Below are 22,754 nucleotides of genomic sequence, written 5' to 3' on the forward strand. Positions count from 1 at the left end.
CCCTCACTGTGTTGTGGCTTTCGACAGAAAGCATGTGGAGATACAAGTTCCGCCAAATTCCGGGAGCTTATTTTACAACTACAAAAAAACACATAGCATTGTGTTGATGGCTGCATGTGATTACAAATATATGTTTACACTAGTTGATATTGGCTCGTATGGTGGCAATAGTGATGGTGGTATTTTTACCTCTTCTAACATTCATTTGGCACTGCAAGAAAAAACATTAAATCTTCTCAAAGGGATTGCAAATCTTCCTGAAAGTAACGTTAAAATGCCATACTTTTTTCTTGGAGATAGTGGTTTTCCAATAAGTCCTACTATGATCTTCTTAATTGAAGATGATATGAATGTTCAACAGTTTGAAGAGAAATTGGAGAAAATAATCTGTATAAGATATAAAATAAAAATTACTGGATTAATCATTACTATAAAATCTAGTTTTAATTATGTGCGCAATATTATGAAGCCTTCAAACTAGTATTTTTTTAGTAATATTGTTATTATCAAAATGTCATCGAAAAAACCTGAATATTCGATTGTTCTCAAAAATTTTACATTCAAATACAAAAATTCTTGCCCGATTATTTAAAAAAATTTTATACTTATTCACAATTTATCTTTATATATAGGGCGATCCTGAAAAACGTTATGTCTTTAAAATGACGTATTCCTGACACCATTCTAAGACAATTTTTCCTTTACCAAAATTTGATTTGAAGCGTAGTTTTTGAATTATGAGCAAAAATAGTTAGTAAATCACGCGTCGGGTACAGAAGGCAGGCAGGAGCGGCGCGGCGTGCCGCGAGCGCGGGCGCAGCTGACCGCCCGACGGGTGATTATCACCGCATGAGTCGCTAACTATTTTATCTTATAACATAAAATTATGCTTTAAATAAAATTTTGGTAAAGAAGAAAATGTCTTAGAATTACGTCAGAAATACGTGTTCCTTAAAATAACGTTATTTTAATAATGAAAAGTTGTTCCGGATCGCCGGCCGTCCGACGTTGCAATCAGCTGATTGTTACACGCGATATGTGTATGGCGGAGTGTGTGCGTAAGAGAGAGAGAGAGAGAGAGAGAGAGAGAGAGAGGGAGAGAGGGAGGGTAGGAGGGACAGACATTCATACACACGCACGCACTTTTTTTCTCGCTCTCTTTCTCTCTTTTACGCAACACTCATACACTCTCTCATTCGGTCTCTCACTCACACTCTTTCGGTCACTCACTCACACACACTCTTTCGGTCACTCACTCACTCACTCACCTGCTTACTCACTTGCTCACTCACCTTGTAGCAGCGTAGCGAATCTTCATGCTATGTATTGTTGTTATCTGCTGCACGGTTATGATTGCTAGAGATGCGCGAAACAAAATATGTTTAAAATGCACTGCATTCGTATCTACACAATGTTCGACCCCTTCTCCTCCTCCTTTATTCTTAATATCTGTACTGCAAGGAAATACCTCGTCCATTTATTTCGATTCAACCGCAACTTTGTCGACTAGCACGACTCGCATTCCAATTACGAAAATTATCATCGGACTCACGCGAAAATCTCCATTGTATGCTTGGTGAATAATTTTCGAGCTTCCCGAGAATTGGCCATGCGCCAGCAAATTTTTAATCTTCTCCCGTTCGTGTCCCCGATCGATCGCGATTAGTACGGATAGAACAATGCATTGCAACGTTTCGCAGAGAGATGCATAAATATCTAGAAACAGACTCGATGGGTTTCAATAGTTGCACGTCTGAATAATTTACTTTATCGTTTGTAAAGATTGTTAACGATCAAAAATATAGTAAAAAAATTATACATATTGTGTCACGATTATAATTATTATAGCTAAAATGCTCGTAATTATTATTTTAAAAAATATTGCACGAACAATTTATGAGAAAATATATATTTCCCAAGTTTTTCGGAAAAGTCAATGTGATTGCAGAAAAGCTCGTGTCGACAACGATAAAGCGCATAAAGGGATGTTTGTGACATTTGCCACAGTCTGTTCCTACCGAAGCGCGAAATGACGCCGACGTTTCTACTAATACAATGAACAAAGCGTGGCACGACCTACATTTGAGACTCGATTTTCAAGTTCAAAATAGCGAGTGCAAACTTGTTGTTCGCTACTATAAGTACATAAATACAGCTATCATTTCGATCAGGTATATCGATTAAATAAAAGACGCACCATACTGATAAGATTCAAGATCAAGATCCCAACTTTCGACGTAGTTTTGACTTATTGTTAGTTAATACTTTAATCTCTCTCACTTTATAAGTTAACATTTAAATAACGGTCACATTTTTTTTGTTCTCTGACGTGTAACATTAAAATATATCGATTAAAATATACCAGAGCGGCAGAAAAAGTCCACAAAGATCTATCTGTTTTCATTGATTTTACATTTTCTTAATTCAAGTTGTCCTACTTAAAATAACCATAAGTTGTTTAATTAATGGGACTCGTATTAACCTAGATCTTGGACGTAAATTTGCGGATGTAATTGTGTAAACTGTAATATTAGGTATCGTTGGTCAAGCTGTCGTTGTCCTGCCAACGGGCAGCCCATCGTCGTTATGATTCACTGTCGGTTGCAGACATCCTTCATCGTCCTGAAACCACGTCACGGGCCGGATCGTTATCTCCGCATGGAGCATCGCAATTGTTTCACGTTCGATTATTGGAAAATGTGATACTGGGCGCGCACCAATGAAGCAAAACTGTTTAATTAGCCATCTGGTTATAATGACTAAATGAGATCGCGGCGGTTTTACATTTTCATAGAAATTAATTTTGGAATCGTATAAAACGTCTCGAAGCAAAAAAAAATTTAAAGTTGAATTATTTAATTCGTTACCTCGTTATAACGGTCAATTAAATATATAGGCTGAAACTTGGGGGAGGACCTTTTAATTATTAAAACTGGAAATGAACGGAATGTATCGCGCGAACATGTGAATGAACGTTCCGCTTGACATTGTCGAGACGATTTAAAAACATGAAAGTAGATATGGGCCACTATGGTGCGTCAAAACAAACCCCCACCACTCGGCCCCTGGCGCCGTGGGCGTGGCCAGGTGAAGTGGAGGGAGGCGTTCTGATTGGTGGAAACAATGCCCCACCTCCCGAAGTCTCGATTTTGATTGGCTTGCACCATAGTGGCCCAGAGTTTGATTGGCTTGCACCATAGTGGTCCAGAGTTTGATTGGCTCGCACCATAGTGGCCCAGAGCTGCGATTGGTCGACGCCGGCTATGTCGCCGATTTAGCAAATTTTTATTTCCCTACCTCCGCGGTACTAGATTCGAAGAAGCAATCCTCCTCCCACTCCAGCCCTGGCCCACCTGTATAGGGTTCCGGGTCAAATTCCCGTTACCTAGCCCTTAGTCGCTCTCGCTACGTCTTGGCAGAACGAACCCCCCCACCTACCGACTTTCGGAGGGTAGCCGGCGGTATATGTCTCGAGGAAACAATCCTTACCTCCCCACTCCGTCTCGGGGCCCGCTATGGAATATCGAAACAAGCCCCCTCCGCTCGAACGGTTCATGACGCACTTTATCGGAAAAAGAGACAAAGCATCTCAGTAGGAGACAATAATTATTATAATTATTATAATTATTATAATTAGACTACATTGCACTACAGAGGTAAAAAGATGAACATGCGAATGATTGAACGCTAGGCGGGGGTGTTATAAAGGAAGAAGGGAAAAGTTAAAAGCATTAAACACGAATTAAGATAAAAAATTTTCACATTTATTAATATACCCGCATACAATTCGTAGTACTTCGCAAAAATTTTTTTTATATCTTCTTACAATTAAACACGCTATTAATTAACATTATATTTTTCATGTTTTTTTTCGCGAAGAAAAATTTTATGAAATAATTCTACGATTAAATGATCGTTATATTTGCAATTTTCGGAAAAAAGACTAAGAAATCCATCGAGATCGTAACCGCTGCACATATAATATAAAAATACACAACTGTAGAGTCCGCAGGTTTGAGAGAAAAGCCCTTGTAGTTGTTCGGTATTCCATCGATAAATGTTGGAATTTCGCCGGAGACGTAGGAAAAAACCCGGATACAAGGGCGGTATTCCGTAGCTATCGAAGTATGTCCTTGTACCGTCTTCGTCGAGGAAGAAAGCGATCCAGTGTTCTCCAGGGCGATTATGATTGTCCGTATTAGCGACGATGGCCGTCGACCTCGTCCACGCCATCGGCAATCTGTCGGCAGGATAGACTCCCACATGTTTGACATCTAGCTGACGCAATGCTTGCAGAATTTCGCGAGAGTCCATTTGTTTGCAGCGAAGACGAGCGAACAAGCAGTATTATTTGAATAATTTCTTTTGGTGGCTTGTTTTCGGGTTGTACAGCTAGCGGATTTTCTGTTTGCGCGGGGCGGTTAATAGCCGCACGTTCGATTTTTTGCAGATTTTTCTTCTCTATTTTATTATTTGATTGTGCTTTAATATTTTCATTTTCATCGTCGTCGCCGTCGTCGCTTACTATCAAAATTTCGGGAGAACTGCAAGTCGTTCGAGTAATGCTGTCTCCGTCGCTGCTGAAATTATTTTGCGCAACAATCCAGCTTTTTAATTTGTAAGCGTTGCGTAATGCACAATGAAAGATTCCGAATTTTCGAAATCCGTGATGTCCGCACTCTTCTTCTACCGTCAGATTTTTGAATGCCGGTGAGATGCCTTCCAAATTATATATATTTCTAGAAAGTAGATTCCTCAAATAACTCGCTTTCTCGTTTCCTCTAACATAAATGTGACGCACGCATCTTGTAATTTGCCGCAGTTGCGATGTAAAATATTTCGGATTAGTTTCGCCATCGAACCATTCAATGCCGTGATGATTTCGCGTGAGCCAGTTGTTTTCTTGTCTTATTTTTTCAGGTAATTCGGCAAACGAATGCGTCGGTATCATAATCCAATGATCGACGATTGGAGCGTCAATCGCTACAATAGCAACCTCCTTAGGGATAAACTTTTTCTTCGCATCGCGGAAACCCTGAATATCGACGACTATATCCATCTTACGAAAAAACTTATGTGATTCGACGCGAGGCTCTATGTAAAACAACAACGCCGAGCGTGTCTCCAACGAAACTGAATATTTTTCGAAACGTTGCGCACTGATGTCGGAGTTTTGAGCGAAGTAGAGGGGGAACAATTTTAAGCGTCTATAAAAAATTTACCCCGAAAAATCGACGATGACCTGACGAGACGAGTCGATTTCTATGACATTATCGAATTCGGCATAGATAATACAATTAATCGTCTCGGAAAGTGCTCTTACGAATCGCACTTCTAATCGTAAACTACCATGTTTGACGAGATTCCAATGTCCAGCGCAATTAGCGGATAGATCGGGAGTAAGATCAAAAGCGAATAAAGTATATCCTTTGAAATAGTCGTCTCTGCTTATAGAATTTCCCTCGTTCAAAAAATGAATACCTGTCCCCGAGAAAAGCGTTTGATAAGCTTCGATGTAAAGCGGTTCCTCCTCGGAGAAAGCTGGTTGCAAAGGCCTACTGGGGATTTGCGTGCCATCGACGTACAGCGAGAAGAAATTTATTCCGTAGTTCTTGAAATTAAACGGATTTAATTTTCTGTCACCGTTAAACGCTTTATTACTAACGAAACCGACTATTACTCGCTTCGGTAATTGACCGAGTATTACATTATCTAACGATTCACCCATAACGCCGCTATGAATCGTGAATGTTTTAACCTCGACTCTCGTGAGCGGATACTTGGCTGTAACTTTACTCATCATTCTAGCATGCGCGAGTAACAAACCCGAGCTTATTTTCGCCCTTCTAACGAGCAAGGCAGCGTCGAGAATGTGAATTTTCGATGTTCCGCTACTTTCCATGAGACAGAACGAATCTTTCGAACGAACGAATCTCAACCGTACTTCTACACCGTTAATTAAAAATTTGTCTTGATTGAAAACGTCGCAATGGAGATGTCCTACGAGATCTAACGCCTTTCCTCCGGAAATGTAACGAGCGCGTCTCGCGAGAGCGGGATTGCCGGGATTTGTTTCCAACAGATCGTCCATGTGTCCGGGTGCATCCATGTCCCATAGACAGGAAGTTAGATGGGAAGTTTTTGCGGGTGAAGAATAATTTAACAACGCCTCTATGTACGCTCGGTACGCGTAAGCGTTGTTTGGAGGCGACACGAGCTTTTGATTGAAATACACGTCGATTTGATTGAAGATAGAATGAAGCAAATGATTTACAGGGTCTACGGCTATTCTTTCGGCGCTTGTTCCTGAAGCCTGTCTCGCGGAATCGGCACTTGTTTCTACATGTAGACGAAGACTCAGCATGGTGTGCGTGAGATCTAAATATTCTTCTCCGTGTCCGGGGATGACGAATTCTATCGGCGAGTCGTCCGAGAGAGAGGTCACGGGTTTGTAATGAATCCATTGCGAATTTTCGATGCTAGTTTGCGTAGGTGGTAGAGAGAAGAGATCTAGTTCGCTCTTTAAACACTCGCTCGAATGCGTGTGAAGAAAAGACATATTTCTTTATCGCAAATTGCTCGCTGTCGTCCGTCGCTCGCCACCGTCGTTAAATTAGAATGCTCCGAATATAACCGCTTAAGAAAATATATCGGATACGGTACGTTTTTTACCGATTTTACGTCGTTTCGCAGACGTCTTAAGTCTTTTTTTCACAACCGTACGACTTTTCTTCTTCTTTTTATTTCTCTGCGCTTTTGTACTCTTTCTTTTTTTCTCAACCGCTTTGATTTTCTTACTCGTCCGTCGTCGCTTGCGAGCCGATGTTATTGCGGATCGTGCGATGTGATTATCAAGCCCGACAAAAGGGAACTGAGCTACATGCATTTTCGCATCAGACTTATATCCCGAACCCTTCATTAGACTACTTATTTTTTCTTTGGCTTTTCTCTTGAGTTTGTCTCGCGATTCTTCAAAACGGTGTTTGGCCGCTACCTTAAATGGCGTATTGTTTTCGACGTCTTCGATTACATTAACGCCAGCCCGTAAAGCTTCTTTTCCCACAGCTCGCGCGGCTTTACCTAAATATGGTAGTATGCGTCTGAATAATCCCCCGAGAAAACTGCCGATTCCGTGACCGCGCTGATAGGGCGATCCGACGAAAACTCGCGGGATTCCGCCGCCGCGACCGCCTCCGTTCTGTAATTCGTCGCGATATACCGAGTAATAGTCCATTAATAATAATAATAATAATGAACGGTCAAATGCGTTTTTCTCTTTCGCGGATTCCGTGTATTTTATAATATCTAATCGATACACCTAAAATGCAAAGTTACCGTCAACGTTCCGAATTCGAATGGTATGCTCTTCCCCAGCTGATCTCTTATATCTATTTCGATCGTACGGAAACTCGTTCGCCGCAGCGCGATGTATTGCGCGGGCGAAAAATGCTTTATCTGAGTGGATGCAAACGGATAATCGTTTCGTGCATCGTGCGCGACTATTCGAAGAAGAGGCGATTGTACATCGCCCGTAATATAAGGTTCGCAAATGTCGCAGTAGACGAAAAGTTTGTCTGGAATACCTCGCAACAAACTAGCTGGTATGTCGGCTATTATATAGTCGTCACCCGTGAGTACAAAAGGAAATTTTGGAAAAGCAATGCTCGAAGAAGGAGGAATGTCAGGATTGTAGTAGATCGGTAGTAGATCGTTCGAACTTCCACAGCGTGAATCAAAACCGAGCATACGACAAAGCTTGTCGGAAAAATGCACATGATGTTCCATATCGCATTTCCTCTCTTTGCAGGAAAGTCTCATAACAACTTTACCACCAGCTTTTAATTCCCAAACGACATGGGCTTTTACGGGTTTGCACGCGTCATTCATTGTCTCTATAATATCGTGTACGCTCGAATAAACGCCTGGTGATACTTCGACATCCGCATGAGAAAACGCATCGATGCTCTTATTAATATCGATAAATTTTATTGTTCCTTCTCCAGGGCGTATATGTAAAAAGCTACACGGAAACTGGATCTCCGTGAGCGCTACTTCCCAACGACCGCTTAAGTCTATACGCTGAGGTAATTCGGTGGTGAAACACGTTGTTTTATTTTCCGGAAAGTAGCGCATGCTACTATTACTCGGGAGGATTATGTGAAATTCTTCCCCTCTCATTTTGATATTAAACTCGAGGCTGATATCCAAGAATCGAATTTAGAAGGATATCCCCGCCAACTAACTAGTAATTGTTTATTGTCGCCCCGTCCCTTGGTTTTTATCACGTGGTCTACGATAAATTCTCCCTCTCGTAAGTCTTTAATAACTTGCGTTAATTCCTGCTCGTAAAAAATCCCGTCTATAACCTCGCCCTGTAAATCGCTTAGTTCGTATACAGGAGGTCTTCTCCATTCGAGAACGCGATGAATTCGAAATATTTCTTCACTCCATCCCGCCTCGTATCCTTTCTCAAACGCTGCTTTTGCTCTACTAATGCGTACGAGCTCGCCCGCCCTGTATTTACACTTTTGTTTGCGCCCGCGATTTTTTCTTCCTTCAGCATCTTCGGCATTGATATTCCAACGTCGATTCATATTTTCTCGCGCGATACGCGCATTTTCCAACGTAACGATCGCTGGTTGCATTTTAATGCTAGAATGACGAGTATGATTGTAAGCGTGAACAATATCCTGCAAAATATCGATATAACGGCGAGTATTTTTATGTGTAAAATAGCGCCACATCCTCTCCTTAAGTGTTCTATTGAAACGTTCGACTATAGCTGCTTTGATATCGGGATTTCGCGCTACACGAAATCGGATGTTTTTTTCTTTTAAGAATTTTTGTACAGCGCTCGCGATAAATTCTTTACCTTTGTCGGTTTGTAGGTAAACGGGTAAACGTTTTTTGTTTCTCGAGAATATGTTTTGAAAGGCCTTTATCACGCACGCCGAAGTTTTATCGCGCAAAGGTTCTACCCAAGCAAATTTGCTAAGTACATCGATAACCACCAGTAGATAGGAATATCCGTCGTTATAACTCTTAAGATTACGAAGATCGATTAAATCAGCCTCCCATAAATCATCGATATTTGTCACGTTATAATGTAAACGCGGAAATTTTCGTCGTACTGGACGATGCAGCGTGTACGCGTCTTGCGATTTAAGCCAGTCGACAACCTCGTTACGCGAGAAATTCGGCTTAGCCGCTCGTGATAAATTGACCGTCGCTGAATAACCCGCGTAGTGCGAAGGATCGTAATATAATTTTTCGAGTTCCATCTTATTAGAATTTGCTCCAACCGAATAAACCTCTTGCTTTCTTTGTCGGGGAATTCTCGTCCTTACTTGCTAATGTTTTATCGGCCTCATCCTCATCCTCATCGGCAGATATAAATATCGTATCTCCTTCGGATACAACCGTCTCGTTTAACCTGCTCCGCGAACGACGAGTTTTCGGAGTGGAAGTAACAGCTGCTAATTCGCTGCTTTTAATACGACGAGCTATTTTGCCTACGTGTAAAAAACTACGATTTCCTATGAGACTGGAAGGTGTGTTTATGTCCTGCAGGAATCGCGCAAACTGAACTCTTCCGATTGCTTTTACTGTTTTTCTCTCGCGTATCGCGTCATTTATGAGATCGCTAATATTCGAACCCGTTACAACCGCACCGTTTATAGTCACGAGTCTTTGTCTATCCCAACCGATCTTTGACGACGGAGCATCGAGTAAATATTTCAATAGCGTGTGAGCTTTGTAGCGATAAGTTTTCGGCACACTTTCGATTATATTTTTAATCATTTCCGCCGATTGATCGCGCTTTTTTCCGAAACTATTAGCGTCACCTCCTCCTCCATCTTCAACGCTACTAATTAAAGTACGCGTAAATTCTTCGGTATCGTCATCTTCCAAGTACATGTCCTCGTCTTGCTCAGTTTTATCATCGGCGTCGCCGTTTAAAGCCCCACGCGAATCTTTGCGAAAACGCTTTTTTGCATCCCGAACAAAGTAAAGATAACGTTGAAGTACTTCTTTATACATTTTCCATCTTTCACCCTCGTCGGCGGGAGTCGAGAGATTGAGAATACGACACATCTCCGCATCGAGTCGCGATAAAGGGGTTCCCGGTGTCCGTACGGATTTATTATTATCATTTTCCGTATTATTAACATTTTCCGACTGATGATTTTGCTGCTGCTGCTGCTGCATTCGTTGCATTTTTTCGAGATTTTCCGTAGAAATTAAAACCATTTTTTTAGCCTTTTCCATTTTTAATACTTTTCCAAATATTATTATTTTTCCTCACAAAGAATATAAAGAATTGTATTTCTTTTCACTCGCCGATAATCCGTGATAATAAAGCTCCGAGTATAGGACCGATAATATAGGGTAAAAATCCTCCGCGTTGTACCAATAGTTTTCTTTTAGTCTTCAAATTACCCCGCTTTGCCGCGATGCGCCGTAAAGTCGTTTTATGCTTGGACAAGCGCTTTTTTTCGCTAGATTCGAGCGGTACGTTACCTTCGAGCGTATTGAAAATACACTCCTGAATACACTTTACAAATTTATTGTCGGCATCGCGTAAGAACGCCGCTCTTTGATTTTTTTTCAAATAGCATAGAGTTTTTAAGAGACACAGGTTCCTCTCTCCGATGCAACGTTTTGCAGTCTTTATTGCGCTCTTCGATAAATTTATCCTCGATGTCGCTGTCGATGATGTTTTGTTAGAGTCTGCTTTTTTCACCATTGCGTCGTAATCGCACAACTACAACTCGCGACTGCGAATACCTTTCTTTTATACGCTTCCGGCTCTAATGACAGATTTACGTGGTATGTAGACGTAATGTAGAGTATCCTCCGGAAAGATACACGTGCGAAATCGGTATTCGTCTGGAGTCGATTGTTTCAAATCGAGCAATAAATATCCATGCGGCTTCGAGGTAGCGTCGTAGTACGCTTCTTCCATAAATTTTGGATCGTCGGGATATACCTGACGCGCTAAATGACGAATTTGCGCACGATCGCGCGGATTTTTGAAAACTACTATATAATTCGCGTTGAGAGATATGTCGCGCTGTCCACGTCCCTGATGGAAAAGATTTTGCGAAATGAGTATAACGCTGAGATTCTTATGATGACTTCCTTTCGTAAATAGATCCACGATAGCGTCGCACGAAGACGATTCCCTCATAAGATCGTCGATTATCACCAATTTCGGAGAAAGCGCATTGTTAGAATAATCCTCCGGACGCGGTAACCCTTCGCGAAATTCGATTATATTTTTCCTCGATTTTATTAAAGCATTATCGCTATATTTGCTCTCGCTTTTCTCTTCTTCTCTCTCTCCCGTGTCGCAATGTAAGCACTGATACGCATCTTGCCACTCGGCGTAATAAAATAAAATTCTCTCGAATCGGACATCGGACATGCGGGATAAATGTCGAAGAAATGTTTTCACGAAAATTGTTTTCCCGCATCCCGTAGGGCCGCAGACGATCGACGTCCAAGGATGTTTCCAGCGCACGTCCATTACACAAAATAATCGATTTCGCGTTTAGGAACAATCTCATAAATAAAAAAGTAAACGACGATATTTAACAACAATAATCTAAGAAAGAAAAAAATGCGCATGCTCCTCGAATATTATTTGCAGGAATGTAAGAAGAAAATAAGCTTATTCGCGTGGGGCCCCATCCGCGCCGGCCACGTGCTCGCGCTAGCGTTCTCTGTTACGCGTGCGAGCGGAAAGCACCGCTGATTAGATGATACACGACGCGCGACCGCGAGTAAGCGTATTCGCGCGAGGGTAGGCTCGCATCGGCGACTTTCGCGAGCACCAACGCTAATGAGCTTATAATTGATTCTCCATATACGCTTATAGTAAAAATAAAATGCTTAAATTCTGGAAAATATATTTTAAATCGATGTATCGCCTAAATTACAAAATACCTGTACATACTCGTATTTTATGAATCAACCGATAGCTGACTCAGACAAACACTATCCCCCCGTGATATAATAATAATATCTAGAGATTCTTAAAACCCTAAACACACGTTAAAATACTAGAGACATTCAATAAAATAATCTCATCTTAAGATAACCGTCAATGGTTTTCATTTTAAAATAACCCCGCTATATTTGCAATAGTGATTAAGAAAACAATTCTGTTTCCAAATAATTTAGGAAGATATGGAAAATCTTTCTCACCTTGAATCTACCCTAGCGAAACCCTCATCCTAAATCCTCAACCTATTTTTTTCTCATGCTGAAACAGCATATATACCGTATCGACTAAGAAATCTGATAAGATTTCACATTTTTTTTAAATTAAACATTCAGATATACCCCCGCCAGTAATATCTATAAATTTATCATTCGAATCTTCCTTAATAAAACATCCCCTAAATATTTTTCCCGTGGTGAATCACTCGAGATATAGCTTAGAGAAAATTTTTAGAAGTTTCTAGAAACGTTTATAGAAGTTTCTCGGTATTTTTCTTTGATTATTGTAAAATATTTTGTTTGAATACGCATTTATGCTCACTTCTGCCCATATTATTTCCCCCCACTCTTTTTGCTTAGATTTTTTTTTAGGTGGGAGAAGCAGTAATATAAGCCCGAGGACAAACCGTGTATTCATTCGAATTTCGTCGTTAACAGAAGTTAAGTCTCGAGCGAAGAAGAAAAATTCTACGCAAATACGCTAACGTTGTTGTTGTGATTATTTTTTGCACAGTACATTTTTCGAGTTTGTTTCGAGTGGTTAATAGTAATGGCTGGAACGACCGAAATAGCCAGTTTTGTGAAATCCTCGCATGTTTGCGATATTAAGGAGCCGGGAAATGGGGACAATAAAATCGGCAACGGTGGAAGAAACCGACATTTGTTGCTATCAACAACATACGGACTTAATTCATCCTTCACTAAGAAGATACAAGTGGGATTGCAATCGACGAAGGAAGACTGTTTTGTTCCAATTGTTAAATTAACGAGCAATAATGCCGATGGGATTTGTCTCGACTCCGACACGTGGCAGCAATTTCAATCCTGCATGGAACATATGAGACAGTATTTGAACGACGATCAAAAAAGAACGGGAGGAATAAATCCGATTATTATTAACAATATCACCATCAACTTTACCAGCGCTTATGGCTCGAGGGCTATTCTAGTGGCATACAAGGAAACCAACGAATATTCCGCGAGTAATGTCGAGAAGGAAGAACAACCTCCGTCGAAGAAACGAAAAACTTATAACACCGCTATCGTGATGCAGATAGTTACTTTCCTCGGCTTGGAAAATATTATAAAATGCATAAGTAGTAAGTCTAGGCCGGTTCTAACCCAGGGGCTCCGAGGGGGGGTGAGGGGCGAGGGGGAACCGGCGGGGGGGGGTGACGTCACGGGGGGGGGGTGATGACGTCACGCGGGGGGGGGGGTGACGTCACGCGGGATGACGTCGCGCGGGGGGGGGGGTGATGACGTCACGCGGGGGGGTGACGTCACGCGGGGGGGGGGGTGACGTCACGCGGGGGATGATGACGTCACGTGCGGGGGATGATGACAACGTCACATGCGGGGGATGATGACAACGTCACATGCGGGGGATGATGACGTCACGTGCGGGGGATGATGACGTCACGTGCGGGGGATGATGACGTCACGTGCGGGGGATGATGACGTCACGTGCGGGGGATGATGACGTCACGCGCGGGTAGGGGAGGTCCGCGGCGCGAGCGATGGACGAGGGTGTCCGCGCGGGTAGGGGGGATCCGCGGCGCGACCGGTGGACGAGGGGGTCCGCGCGGGGAAGGGGGGATCCGCGGCGCGAGCGATGGACGAGGGGGTCCGCGCGGGTAGGGGGGATCCGCGGCGCGACCGGTGGACGAGGGGGTCCGCGCGGGGAAGGGGGGGATCCGCGGCGCGAGCGATGGACGAGGGGGTCCGCGCGGGTAGGGGGGATCCGCGGCGCGACCGATGGACGAGGGGGTCCGCGCGGGTAGGGGGATCCGCGGCGCGAGCGATGGACGAGGGGGTCCGCGCGGGTAGGGGGGATCCGCGGCGCGACCGATGGACGAGGGGGTCCGCGAGGAGAAGGGGGATCCGCGGCGGGCCCGCGATGTGTCCACGTGTGAGAAGGACGGTGCACTGGTTTGAAAAGGATAGCGTAAAGTGTGTGAAGAGGACAGTGCGACAAGGATGGCATCAACGTGTGACAAGGACGACATCAACATACGACAAGGATGACGTCAACGTGGAACAAGGACGACGCATTGTAAGATGCTGCATAGGTGGGAGAAGGACGACGCAAAGGTAAGTGAGTGATAGCGACGAGCTTGTGAATGAGAGAGAACGATAATAGCGCGAAGAGAACGCATACGAAAGAGAACTATAATATCGCGAGAACAACGTATGCGAGAGAGAACGATAATAGCTAAGATAACGCGTGCGAGCGAGAACGAAGATATCGCGAGACTTACAACTAACGCGAGACTTATTGTTAGAACGATAGCGCGTACGAAAGAGAGAGAGAGAGAACGATAAATTCTTACAACTAGCGCAAGAGAGACGCAAAGGATGGGAACGCAAGGAGAGGCGCGTAAATAAATACATTTCTTTTTTTTTTTTTTAAATTAAAATATAAAATTTATTTAAATGTGTGCATGTATTATACAATTTTGTGTGTATGTGTGTGTGTGTGTGTGTGTGTGTGTGTGTGTGTGTGTGTGTGTGCTTAATATATAATAATATAATAATATAAAATATAAAATTTAAATATATAATAAAAATATATAATATAAAATAATAAGAATAATATATTTGGGGGAGTGCGCCGGGCTAAGGAGGAGGCCGCTCCTAGAATGCTAAGGGGTCGATGTGTCGGGCTGAGTGGAGCCGCTCCTGGAACAGAAAAAGACATTTGAATAGTTTTTAATAATTTATTTTAGAACTTTTGATATATTATAAATTGAAAGTTACTTACAATACTTTCCATGGCATTTTCCATTCACCGTTATACAATACACACAATTTATATTTTGATGCAGGTTTGGATTCACATATCTGTTTATCCTCTCGTCGACCATTCATATCATCGCGTAAACTCTAAAATCAAACATATTAATTTTATGTTTTAAATTTATTACACATCGACAAAAAATATTTTACCTTCAACGTTTCCAATTTCCGCCGTAGTATATTCTCATGATCATCTTCTTTCAATTTTTCAAAATCTTCTATTAATTCGAGATTTTCACGCAGTTTGTTTCCAATACAATTTACTTTAGAATGATTAGGTTCTATATTGAAACATTTACATCCATGATATTTTGCAAAATCTCGCGCACATATTTCTCGAGCTAGAAGAAATGTCCTCAAAGAATTTGTGCGAGGTTTTTCCAAGCCGAGCTCTTGATGTCTTATAAACTGAACGATTGAAGTTTCTAGATTCTTCTTTGAAAGTTGTTCCCGCTCGTATTGAAGTAATTCTTCATCATCACTAGTCCGAAAACGGAAATCAGGTTTCCCATCGGATGATCCCTCATCCATTTCTCTCTCCTCTCTCTCTCTCTCCATCTCATCCATTTCTCTCTCTCTTTCCATCCAATAATCATCATCATCCGTATCGTCATCGATGATAATAACATCGTCTTCAGCCATTGCACTAACGTAACACAAGACTAACGAAACACAGAACAACGAAAGAAATAATATTCTAATGCACGAAACTTTAGAATAGGGACATATCATTATCGCTTTACCAAAAACGCCTCGTAAGACAAAAGTATGCATGATATAATATAACATTATAATATAATGTGTCAACCCTGCTCGAACGGTCATCGAACGGAAATAAGCGACTATCGAACGCAAACGAACGGTCATCGAACGGAAATGAACGACCGTTGAACGGCTATCGAACGGTCATCGAACGAAAACGAACGACTGTCGAACGCAAACGAACGCTCGTCGAACAGCAATTGAACGGCTATCGAACGGTCATCGAACGGAAACGAACGACTGTCGAACGCAAACGAACGCTCGTCGAACGGAAATGAACGACCGTCGAACGGTAATCGAACGGAAACGAACGCTCGTTGAACGGTAATTGAACGGTCATCGAACGCTCGTCGAACGGAAATGAACGACCGTCGAACGGTAATCGAACGGAAACGAACGCTCGTTGAACGGTTGTCGAACGGTAATTGAACGGTCATCGAACGGAAATGAACGCCCGTCGAACGGTAATTGAACGGTAATCGAACGGAAACGAACGCTCGTCGAACGGAAATGAACGCCCGTCGAACGGAAACGAACGGTAATCGAACGGAAACGAACGCCCGTCGAACGGAATCAAACGGAAATGAACGGTTGTCGAACGGAAATGAACAACTGTTGAAAGGAAATCAACGACTATCGAACGCAAAACTATATTCAATTATCAAATATTTAAATATTTTATCATATACCACAATATAGTATCGAAATACAATATCTGTGGCAGCTGTGTCGCGTACGGAAACACGATACTGCACACGTACATAGATAGAGATGAGGAAAGAAAGGAGAGAATAAGAAAGACGATAAAAATATATTGCATCATCAATTTATTATAAATATGGATTCGACGAATCATTATCATGATGTTTCAACCACCAATTATAAATCTTAAATACATTTTCTAAGGCACAATTTTTTACATGATTTTCACAACGTACAGTATTCTTAACATCTAACTTATTTAAAGAAGCTACATCCTCATAATCTGCATCCAAAGTTTCGATAATCACATCGTTTCTCGCATCATTGTCCAGTATATCGGCTAGCCATTGCCGTTTTTCATGCCCTTTAACGTACACGAGAGATGACGCATCATCATCCTCCCCCGTTGCACCCATCACCGCCGTCGTAATTAAACGTTTCGATTTCCAATATGAAACGTGTCCATCATTCCACGATAATCCATGGTGATTTTTCATCAACCATAAAACCTGACATCTCTCAGATTTTGTGAGCATGTGCCATGGTTCGGGACATGTAAAAATGTAATGAGAAAGTATGGATCCCTTTCTCAGAACAGCAGCTTCCTTCACGACAAAATTTTTGTCAACGATAAATCCTTGTAGATCCACAAACGTTGGCACAGCCATGATGACAAGATCCGATCGCAGACTGATGTCGATCGTCAAACATCTCAATCTTTTATATTTTTTCATATGCAATGGAGGGGATATTTGCTGACTTATGTAATTTTGCGGACTACATTGGTCAATGGATTATATTCGACAACCCGATCGTGCAAGATGAGACAATAGGCGGTAGTATTCGCCGATATATTTTCCCTGCATTCAAACTCTATTCTCACGTCCACGGTAGCAGTTTTGACAGACTCGTTTTGTCGCGAGCAATCAATGACCGCGAGAGGACCGCAATGTAGAAACTTTGAAATGGTTAATAGCGTGGTGCTGTTATCGCATCCATAATAAGATTTGCGAAAACGAGAGTACATGTTGAATAGAACGGCGAATCTATTTTTTTCAAAATCTAAATTTAAATCATCGTAGGGATAAAATTCCGAGTTTAAATAGAGTTTAACGTTGGCCAATTTGCAGTCATCGAACAATGTAACATCTTGTGACACTGAATTCTTTTTACCAGTTTGCAGTGCAAAGATCACGTATCGTGGTTTCTCTAGCTGGGAGGCAGCTTTCACGGTCCATGAATGCTTAGTCGTGCTATGCAGCAGAGGAAATTCGTATAGATCCCAAGATCTGAAACTCATGTTCAAGTATCGTCCGCTTTCCAACATTCGCAACATCGACAATTTATTAATCTCATTCAATATTACATGAGGCATACGCCACTGTATCTTGAGTAATTCAATCTCTGCTTCCGACGATGGGTGTCCGAATAGACAATTATTATCGTTGCGCGAACGTATCAAAATCAATTCATGACGAGCGTTAATCACAACGCGTTTATAATCTTCACAAAATCCCAGCAGCATGTTGAGCGGTACGCAATAGTTGAAATAATTTTTGTCACCATTGTACGTCAAATCCCACGCAGCGTTCTTCAAGTTTATACTTTTCTGGTGCGTTAGAGAGACATAATTTTTGAGCGTCGAAGTTATTCCAACATTTCTGTTGTGATCAATCTCTACTCCGTCGAGTTCGTATCGAAGCTCATCAAACATGAATGCGACACAATTGTTTCCCAATACAACCTTCATTTCATCATTCGCTTTACGCACATTAAACCTTCCCTCGATGTAAAGAAAGCTTTCACACGGTAACGTGTACAAATCCTGATGTTGTATAGGTATTCGTATCTCGTCGCTGTATCCAAGCGTCGTATTGGCGTACGGATTGTATGTATGAGTCTCAATCTTGACAATGCGATCGTCAAAGACTGGCTCACCTCCGATATTCAAAATATCAATCATTCTTTTCGTACGATGAATCCCAATGATTTTAAAAATTCACGATTCAACGCGCTCAACTTCTTCTTAATGGCTATCTTATTATTGTCACCCGATACCGCAATAGTATTGTCCCTCGTAAAAGTATTGTCTCTCGCGTGCTCCGTTTCGTTCAGCACGAGCATACTATGTTTGTCGCCGCCGTATATGCAATCTTACGGTAATTTCCTCTCCTCGAAAATCGAGCAATCGACCTCTTTGATCCACAATACGTATCGTTAAATCCGTAATGCTCCGTACGATGATCGGCAGGTAAATGATCTGTGCTGGCGTTTCCGATATCTTATATCCTGGTGGTACGCTCGGTGAAAATTCATGTATTGTGTGTACGCGCATGCCATTGCTGTACGCACCAGTAGTCACGTTACATTCTATACGAATAATATTTACGTTTATAATATTAACCGGTTCGTCCGATTCGTACCACTCGCGAGGTTGCAATATACGATTCGATGAGAATCCAAGCAAGGATCCTACATTGTCGGGTTTGGTAAAGTTTATTCTGTAGGCACATTTGATTTCGCTCTTTAGCGTGCTATGATTGGCGCGAAGCGCTATTGGATATTCCTCATCATAATCGTTTTCAACATCTCTGGAAAGGTGTTCATCTTGCAAAATTGCACGTTTGAGATAGTCATTTATAGCGTGCAATTCGTACGATCCTTCGGGAATCGTAATTTCTTTGTCGTCGTTGCCAAAGTAAAATTTATTATTCGAAAAATTTACGTTTGGTATCATATGATAAGTTTCAAAATCCGTTAATCCAAGCTCGTAATCGGCATCAGTCAAATCTATAGCGGGAAAATAGCTTACAGCGAGAACGCTGCTTCTGCCAGTCAACGTAAGTGTCAGTGACATGTCGAACGAATACTGAGTCGTGACGATGGATTGTCAGGCTTTAAATTGATCGTCGACTGTTTGAAGAAATTTTAAACACAACTGTCCACAGATGCTCTGATTGTAACTTTGATAAGATGCATAATTGTATTCAATTTTCACTCGTCCGAAATATCGCACAAGTTCCTTAGGTGGTCGAAGGTTTCCAAAACTGTCGAAATATACGACACGATCTCCCCTCTTTGCGTACGCTACCCAATGAGTACCGGGACCATCAACGTCATCCAAATTGACGATACCGCTCTCGTTTCGTCGTACACCGCTTATTGGTAAATTATTGCGCATGAAAACACCTCTAAAGAACGGTATGTGCATACGTTTCACCAATTGTTCCAATTGCACGTTAGTTGTCGCACCCGTAGGCATTTTTAATGTTTTTTCGACGTTTTTTTTTTTCTCTTAGACTTTGTTGAGAATCCCTGTCCACGCTTGTACGGAGCGAGATAAAGTCCGCGACCTTCCATAGCGCGATTGTGACGCTGCAACTCTTCCAGCTGACGTTGCGCCGCCTTGCTATCGTTTACCGCCTTTGCGATTCCCGCCGCACCGCCGGCCAAAGAACCGACAACTCCCAACAACGGTAAAAGTGGTAAAATACCACCACGTTTCGCTACTGGAAGTATTCGTTTTTTCCTCCTCTTTGTCGTCGATGGCTTTTTCATCCCCATGCCGAGTTTTGTCTTTGCCTTCATTGCCGCCCAAACAGTCGTAGCGGCTGCTCTTTCGCCAAGAGTCGAATCCCTCGCGGTAATGCGTTCTCGCGCTCTTGCAGCTAGTATGCGATCCGCGACGTGTCGTTGACCGAGGTCGTTGCTTCGCGAGTAAGCAATGTCGTGCTCGCGACAAGCGGCGTCCAATGGATTGACGCCTCGATCGCCTCTAGCCAATCGTTTCTCTAATCGTGTTCCCGGGCCGCAAAACTGATAACCGGGAATATGTAATTCGATGGGAAGCGCGTTTATCGCACGATTTAAGAGACCGCTACCTCTTACGATTCTCGCTGACATTCGTAGCAATCTTTTATTAACGGTGGCGGACCGTCGATGTGCGTTCGCTGCCACGGCTGATTGTAATGTCGCATGCACGAACGATATTGTCGAACCTCCGAATCAGCTTTTATATATTCTGGAAGCTTGTCCCACAATCGTTCCACGTAATCACCAAAATTTTGTAGTAAAACAATCTTTGGGATATACTGCAGTTGTTCAGCGGTAAGCCGGAAAATGTCTCTTTCATCCGACAGAAGGAGAAACATTTTGATACTGAACGGTTTCGAGTTGAGACACCTCTATAAATAGGTCTCCCCCTCGTGATCATTTGCAAAATTGATTCGAAAGAGAAAACATGCGGTTCGTGCGACAAGCGCGGATAATCAAAGTATCAAATTTCGATGATAGACTAATATCGGAGAAAAAAGTACGCAAGCATGGAAACATGCTACCGACTACTATACGTGGTATCGTTTGCGGCCCTTCAAACTGCGGTAAGACAAACGTGTTGATTAGTTTGATAGAAAGTCCATATGGTGTACGTTTCGAGAACATGTACGTATACTCGAAATCGCTTCAACAACCGAAATATAGATATTTGGAAAATTTACTAGCACCTATAGACGAAATTGGTTATTTTACATTCTCTAATAACAGCGATGTCATTCCACCGAGCGAGGCGCTTCCGAATTCCATCTTTATCTTTGATGACGTGGCATGTGACAAGCAAGATACGATAAGAGAATACTTTGCAATGGGTCGACACTCGAGCGTCGACTGTTTCTATCTTTGTCAAACGTACGCCAAGATACCTAAGCATCTTATACGCGATAATGCGAATCTTTTGATTTTATTTAAACAAGACGGTACAAATTTGAAACATGTGTACAACGATCATGTAAATACCGACATGTCTTACGATGATTTCCGCGCATTGTGTCAGAAATGTTGGCAACGCAAATATGGCTTCGTAGTCATTGATAAAGACAGCATGTTGATCAATGGACGATATAGAAGAGGATTTAACGATTTCGCGATACCGTAAAGCGATCAGTCGTCATCGACACATCGATCGAGCATCATGAACGGCGATCATGAAAAGATTGCGATAGAGATTGCAAAAATGAGCGAATCAATTCGCAAAAAATATCGCGCTTTGAAAACTGGTAAAATGGAGGAAGACGTTGCATTGGAAAGACAATTTAAGCCAATTACCGAACCTTTAAAACAGCTTATCGAAAATACTGTGGAATCTGATGCGCCGAAAATTGAACCATTGAGTTTAACGTTTGGAGAGAAGCACGAGGAAAAAATAAAAGAGTCGAAGCAAGGAATAAAGCGAGCACGGATAAATATGCCGATAAACGATTCGCCGATATATTCGACACCGAATCGATCAAAACGAAGGAAACAATTTTCTAATATGGCTACTGTTTCTACTCCGATAAAAGTACAACCGCGTCAAACAATGCCATCCCCGTCCGTCGAAGAAATTTATGAGACCACGCCCGATTCGTTTGTAACATCGGTCCGACATGAATTAGAAACGTCCGAAGGTCAGAAAACGTTCCGAGATCATTTTGGTCCACTAGCGCAAAAATATATAGGAGCTATCATGAGTGTTGATAAAAATAAGAGTATGGATTACGTCTACGGTGTTAAATTTACCAGCGAAGGAATGATGCTCGGTGATAAACGTTTCGATGTGGACATGGAAGATAATATAATTATCGATGGAATAAAATATACGGGATCCGAAGGTATCTACGATTTGATTTTTAGAAAATTTCCCAATCATAAAAAATACACTCAAGACGATTTGTATAAATATCAAAGTATATTAAAAGCAACAAATGCGCATAAACGTGACAACAAAGTTAATAATCCTATTAAAAGTAACAAAGGATACAAGTACAAATATATAATTGCACCATTATTCCCCGATAGAAAGGTGGGAAGAGGTATAGACGCGCCGCACACCATGACGCTAAGCGACAACATGATCGATTACGTGCATTGGAACGATCCCAACGAATTGGTAAATCGTTTGCGATTGCTGGACGCCTCGCGTCGAGCCGGCAACAATGCTCACGACAATGAAATCTTGTCAATTATCGAAGAACTTCGCGAGGCTGGCATTATTATAAATTAAACTATGCGTCAACGATACATGTCATTCGGTCAAAGTTCTCGGTACTGAAATGTCGATTAATAAATTTGGATTATCGCTCGGAACGTCGAATAATTTGTACTATCAATGGAATGGATTATTGAGAAATTACGTTCGCGATAACGCTCTCTGCCAGACTACTACCGGCTTTGACGCAAGGTCGCGCAAGATTCAACGTGTAGCGCAACCGGAAACTGATACTGACGCCGTCAAC

The 22,754-nt window shown here is 42.1% G+C and overlaps 3 protein-coding genes across 3 annotated transcripts; all 3 read right to left on the minus strand.

The window, feature by feature from the left end:
- Nucleotides 1–3,742: 3,742 nt before the first annotated feature.
- Nucleotides 3,743–5,068, minus strand: LOC145970211 (uncharacterized). The gene has a single exon (XM_083096766.1). The coding sequence runs from the start codon at nucleotides 5,057–5,059 to the stop codon at nucleotides 4,199–4,201; it is 861 nt and encodes a 286-aa protein (XP_082952892.1). The 5' UTR covers nucleotides 5,060–5,068; the 3' UTR covers nucleotides 3,743–4,198.
- Nucleotides 5,069–5,218: 150 nt separating this feature from the next.
- Nucleotides 5,219–6,559, minus strand: LOC145970597 (uncharacterized protein F54H12.2-like). Its single transcript, XM_083097476.1, has 2 exons — nucleotides 5,662–6,559; nucleotides 5,219–5,481 (listed from the first exon to the last, which is right to left on the minus strand). Exons 1-2 carry the CDS (start codon nucleotides 6,557–6,559, stop codon nucleotides 5,219–5,221), a joined length of 1,161 nt encoding a protein of 386 aa, XP_082953602.1.
- An 8,182-nt stretch (nucleotides 6,560–14,741) lies between these two features.
- Nucleotides 14,742–17,438, minus strand: LOC145970549 (uncharacterized). The gene is made up of 3 exons (XM_083097397.1): nucleotides 15,172–17,438; nucleotides 14,987–15,108; nucleotides 14,742–14,904 (listed from the first exon to the last, which is right to left on the minus strand). The coding sequence occupies exons 1-3, from the start codon at nucleotides 15,886–15,888 to the stop codon at nucleotides 14,868–14,870; spliced, it is 876 nt and encodes a 291-aa protein (XP_082953523.1). The 5' UTR covers nucleotides 15,889–17,438; the 3' UTR covers nucleotides 14,742–14,867.
- Between the last annotated feature and the right edge of the window lie 5,316 nt (nucleotides 17,439–22,754).

The sequence above is a fragment of the Camponotus vicinus genome, unplaced genomic scaffold (genome assembly GCF_025532165.1).
Source record: "Camponotus vicinus isolate PSW18456_S1 unplaced genomic scaffold, iyCamVici1.0 SCAF_4, whole genome shotgun sequence".
Classification (NCBI taxonomy): Eukaryota; Metazoa; Arthropoda; class Insecta; order Hymenoptera; family Formicidae; genus Camponotus; species Camponotus vicinus.